Raw genomic sequence first — 5,681 nt, 5'->3', positions numbered from 1 at the left:
CATTTTCTTGTTCATTTTGACAACCAATCTCATCTTTATACGTAATATGACCCTAACTTCACAATTTCAGTTCAGCTTAACTTGAGTTTGCTTAGGAATCTCGTTTGAGACGTAGTAATTGGAATTCATAGTCGCGTTACATTGTACACAATTTCGAAATTGCTATCATGTCATGACTCTCAGCGATCTCTCAGCGGTTTTTGAAGCATGTTGTCCAATGTGTATTTCCTCAGCTCAGAACACGGCTGAGTTATGGAAACCATCAGTCTACTTGCAGCAAATAGGCTATTTCCACCAGCCTGGAAACTATCATCTCCAGTATTCACAAAAGAAGGTATAACAAGTACTTTGTCGTTTGCTGTGATCATGTTAAAGAGTCTAGGGCTGAGTTTGCGACAAGAATTGATTCGAATCTGCTTTAATGACGGTAGCGTTGAAATTGCTTTGGAAACTCCTTCGTCAGTTATTTCACGACTGTAACTATGAATGAAAAAAAGAAGCTTTACTCTTTAGATTGCATTCTATAGTTGTTATAGAAAACCGTATTGCTTATCCGGGGTAGCTTGATTCAAAAGATGGTTGGATTTGGTTGAAAATTTGTACACTTGTGAGGATGGTGCATTTCCTTTCACCGAAGCTAGAATCGGACCTCAAAACAGATAAAAATAAAAAGTCGAAAGCCAAGTGCCCACTACGGCAATTTTTACGGAAAATTATTACTGAAATGTATGAAATATTCCGTTCTGTTCGCTTACCTTACATCTACAAATTGTAGTTTCTGGTGTCCAGTTAGGACTTGTAAAACATTATCCGTGATTGCATGACCAAAGCCGCACGAACACAATCTCAAATATTCAAGATTCTTCAAACACGGTAACACTTGTATGAGGCCTCGTTCTGTTATGTTCCTACACCATGATATGTCGAGCTCTTCTAAAGCAATATTCCCCCAGTTGCATCTCAATAAGCTTGTATCATCTAGCGAAGTGCCGTTGAAGCAGAGAGCTTTTAACAAGGGGCAGTGCTCGATGATGAATGATAAATCGTTTCCTCGAACGTTGTTGCAGTGATTTAATGAAAGAGAGGTTAGTTTGGTGCAAAAAGTACCGAGAAGAACCAACGTTGCGTCATTCAGTGAATTGCAATGGCTGAAATCTAGTATTCGAATATTGCGAAGGTTTCGAATGATTTTGATGTTGTTGACGCTGGATAGAAGAGAGTTGGTGATACCAATGCTGTGTAATGTTGTTAAGTTTTCTGTGATGATTTCATATGCTATTGGATCCCCTGATGAGTACCGAATGTCCAAGTGGAACAACCTTTCAGGGAAATTATAAGAATCTTTGTAGCTTTCTGAAAACCCGATGAAGTTTACGTTCTCTAAGATCAAACTTTGCAGGTTTGGACATCTTACTTGAAGTTCGGTGAACATTTTGGGTGTCAATGAAAAACTTGTCAGATTCAATTTCCTCATCAGTGGTTGAAATCGAGTGTGTATTAATCGTACAATTGCTTGTTCGTCCAGTTTCCATCGAAATGGACACAAATTAATATCTGCCCATAGTTCACTATCATACGCTACTCGCCTCCAGTCGTGACAAACTTGGCCGCATATGCACAAGTGTCGGACGTCAAGCCATTGAAGTATTTTTATGAGAATACAGTCCACCAGTCCGTCCATCTTTGTTCGGCTTTCGATATACTATTTTGTGAATGTTTGACAGTTCAAGAGTAAATGGCAATGCAACAGTCTCTGATTGACGTCAAAAATAGTGTTTTTTGAATGAGTTCCATGCATGCACGGTTCTCAGGTTGGAGAAATGTTGTCTAATCACTACCGAGTTTACGTAGCTATGTTTTTCTGCGACAAAGACGGTAAGGTTCTGATTTGTCTGCATCCTGACTGACTGAGGACGACGGTAATCAGCTCTTTTACCGTCCTCGATTTTACGGGTCGAAACTACAGCCTGTTCTAAATCGTTTCATTTACTTAACCGTCCTCAAAAGTGCAAATACATAAACGCTACTGTTTTACCAAGCGTGCGGCACATGTTCGTATCCTGGAGGTTTTGTGTCATCTAACCCTCCATATTGCAAATACAGTGCATGACCAGAGCCAACTTAACTCTCTTTTAAATTTCGATCAGTAAATGAGTACCACTCAGCACTTCTGCAATTAGTAGGTCAATTATGGGTCTTCGGCAAGAAAGTCGTTCTGAACGTGTGAATTAAACATTTGACATCTCATGAAAGTGAAGTGAAGACTATTATTTGTAATAGCTTGCTTTGAGGTCGGTCAACCCTGTAGTGTTATGCGAAGGTCATCGGTCTTTCGAAAGCAGGGCTGAATAGAGGGAGCAATTAAGTTAGTTATCCAGCTTTACCACTACGACTTTGTGAACTGCTAATTGGGTATCTTTGATAAACTTAAGTATAAGGTATATAAGTCGAACCACGTTTTCAAAAGTTTAGGTTTACTGTGACGTAATATTCAACATTATGTTCTTATGTGTTTTCAGGTCTTAGTTCTTCTGTTTTGACTTTCGTGACCACAAGTTTTAGCCCTGATACAGATCTATTGGACTTTGTTTTACCTCGTTCTCTATAATTCGACGCTCTCTCCTAATCCTGCTTTCTATCAAGTATAGAGGAACAATCAAATGGTATATTCTGACATTTCGTTCTTTCGATAAATTCCCATTTTCGAGTGTATTGAAGATTTTTCAGTAGACCTTCTCTAATTCGTACTTCTATTATTCGAACTTTACCCATGTACTAAATTGTTAGGGACATTTAGACACAGAGACCACTAGACCAGTATCCGAGATTCAAAAAAGGCCTTAAAAATGGTTTTCGTAGGGCGCACCCCTTAGATCAGGGCGAAATTTTTATATTATGCTACTAATAGGGTGTAGAATTGACAACAAAAAAATTACACCCGATTTTGGTTTTTTTTTAGGACAAATTTTGTCTTCTCGGGACCATCTTTTTCAAGAGTGCTGGTTTTTGCAACATAATATTCATTGTTCTCAAAAATTCATACTTTTAAACAATGCTGCTTTATGCTTTTAGGGTGATTGTAAGGGGTTTTCAAAGTTGTTCTAAACTCGGTTCTAAAGTTTCAATATCCGATGGTGTTAATTAAAAGATTGTTTTTTCTGGAAGTGTCTTGATTTCCAAAAGAATAACATGGCAATTTTTTCAAGTGGAGAAACTATTTTGGTAAGTGATCCTTTGTAAGGGAGAGTTGGGCTGAGGTCATTTAGAAAATCCTGTAAAACAGGGAGGGGTTGTTCTTTCTATGGTTGAGTCCAAATTATGGATTTTGGGGATTATATCATAACATTGTACATTTTTTTTTAGTTTTCGTCTTTCAATACAAGTTTATAAAACAAAGTTTAGAGAATTAATAGTACTCAAGATTCACAATGATCGTGATATACGAAAGAAAAAAAACCCGCAATGCAGGGTATTATTTTCACTACACAGATTGGCGAAGCCTTCTTGCTGAACTAGGTCTTAATTTTCAGATGCTCAAAATAGTTCATTAAATTTTAGACTTTTTTCCTTATTTCCTCATTTTAGGCGCCAACTTTATTTAAAACCTACCAAAAATACCGATAAAAATGACAAAAAAATTGTATAAAGCTTTTCAAAAAGGGACTCAATCGGTGGTGTATTTCTTTTACGAATTTATTCAATTGTCATTTTCATATGGTTTTCTTCTTTTTCAGCCGTTGAATTAACAAACGAGATAATTGTCTTCTTCGTTTGCTTGCTCTTGCTTCTTCTTGTCTTTTTGCTTCGTTTGGATGTATCATATCTTCCACAATATATTGTATCCTTTGGTATAACTTTGCTTCTCTCATGTGAATAGATGACGGAGATAATGAAAACCTGTTGTTGAGCTCCCTTTTTCCGAGTGTAAAGTGTGCGCTGATGATGAGCGGACAGGCGATTGTGACCAGAATAATAACTTGTTGACGCAACATTGATTTTTGTATTACTATCAATAAAAAGGAAAATTAAACAAGGTGATCGCTAATGGTATTTTTCACTTTTTACCTACCTTTGTCCTTAACCTTACGTCGGGCCTATAACGTCAAATTTCCACAATATTCACGTAAAATAAAACTATTCTAGCCTCTCTTATTTCGAAAATCCTTCAAACATACTACCCCTTTTTATATTTTGAAAACTGAAAACACACCCAGGTAATAAACTGGTATTGAGAAAAAACCCTTCTTGAAATTTGAAGGTTTTTACCACATCCCTACTTTTCAAGTGTGAGAAGGATTAACACGTTGAAGAGTATCAAATTCTAACAGTGTCAACCTTTTTATCTATTATATATAAGCTTGTGTAGCTTTCTCAGTAGGTAAAGAATTTTTCTATTCATCTTTCCAATTACCTGTCGGTCAAAAGACTCACAGAGAAGATGAATACAAAATCCTAAAAGTAAAAAAATCGCTTTCTTCTTGATTAGAGGATAATTTCCACTCAATCAAAAACTTGGTTTTTCTTCCAAAACTGAATATGAAAGTGTTGATAAATTTTTTATTCACGTCCGAAATAATATGTTTTTTTTTGTTCAGATTGCGCAATCTTCCAAATCTCTTTTATCTTCCATATATCGATTATATCGTACCCTTATTCAGATACTTTTACTTTTCTTTTGTTCACAAATTTGACCAAATTTTCAAAAATATTACGCTAACAATATGTCGCCGTTTTAGATTTGCGGTTTAAACTTCTATATGCTCAATATTAGATTTACCTTATTAGATTTTAACTTCTACCGGATAGGAAAAAGCTTTGTGTCATAATTCCAAGTAGATTTTTCAAGATATCGTATTCTTACGTTAATCATACTTCCGAAAGCGCGCCAATATGTGCAAAATAGAGATTAAATTTATTTTTCATAGACAAAAGCGACTAAACAAATTCATGATATGCACCACTTCAATGACTTCACGAAATTATGCAACTTTTCTGTTTTTGTTCCACCCAATACGTCACTTTTTCTATTGTTTCAGTGACGTATTGGGTGGAAAATTTTAATAGAATTTGGAACAAACAGGGTAAACACCTCCGCCAATAGCGAGCACCTCACTAAAATGGGTAATAAACCTTTTTCTATCGAGTTTTTTTGAAATTGTCCGCAAAAAAAAATTCTAAATTGATGTTTCAAAAGTAATAGCTTTTTCGTTTCAGTCAAAAACGACTTTTTTCAAGATTTTGAGACAAAGAAGCTTTACTGAGAGTTTCCAAAATTGTTTTTTAGTTTGGTTACGCCATCGCAAAAATATTTTCAAAATATTTTCTCTTCGCCGAAGATAAGGTCCTCAAATACTCTTAGTTGCAAAATTCTTCATTTTCTTCTTCATCAAATTTTCTCATTGCGATTTTCAAATTTTCAAGATTCAGGAATAGTTGGCCTAACAGAAAATGTTTAACATGCCATAGTCTTGTTGGTTATATTAGGCAGAAGCCTATATTTTGTACATGACAAATATAAAAAAAATTACTTTTTGTCAGAGCCCTTAATATTCTGAGATTTCTAAGTGCGGTGCTAAAATAGAAGCAACCTTCCCAAATTCATGGTTCTCATTACCTTCTACAAAAATACCCTCAGAAACAGGAAATTATGATTAAGTACAAACAACTTTGGCCTTTGTTAC

The 5,681-nt window shown here is 35.6% G+C and overlaps 1 protein-coding gene across 1 annotated transcript; it reads right to left on the bottom strand.

Annotated features, from left to right (window-relative positions):
- Positions 1-90: 90 nt before the first annotated feature.
- LOC136823943 (F-box/LRR-repeat protein 20-like) lies at positions 91-1,691 on the bottom strand. The gene is made up of 2 exons (XM_067080131.1): positions 756-1,691; positions 91-480 (listed from the first exon to the last, which is right to left on the bottom strand). Exons 1-2 carry the CDS (start codon positions 1,679-1,681, stop codon positions 180-182), a joined length of 1,227 nt encoding a protein of 408 aa, XP_066936232.1. The 5' UTR covers positions 1,682-1,691; the 3' UTR covers positions 91-179.
- Between the last annotated feature and the right edge of the window lie 3,990 nt (positions 1,692-5,681).

Source organism: Clytia hemisphaerica, unplaced genomic scaffold (genome assembly GCF_902728285.1).
Source record: "Clytia hemisphaerica strain Z4C2 unplaced genomic scaffold, Clytia hemisphaerica genome assembly, whole genome shotgun sequence".
NCBI lineage: Eukaryota > Metazoa > Cnidaria > Hydrozoa > Leptothecata > Clytiidae > Clytia > Clytia hemisphaerica.
Note: the sequence above shows the minus strand (reverse complement) of the source record. Positions and strands in the feature narration are given on the sequence as shown.

Coding starts and splice junctions, on each gene's coding strand:
- LOC136823943 (XM_067080131.1), bottom strand. CDS start 1,681: ATGGACGGACTGGTGGACTGTATTCTCATAAAAATACTTCAATGGCTT. Junction 481..755: donor CTACAATTTGTAGATGTAAG/GTAAGCGAACAG, acceptor TTTCATTCATAG/TTACAGTCGTGAAATAACTG.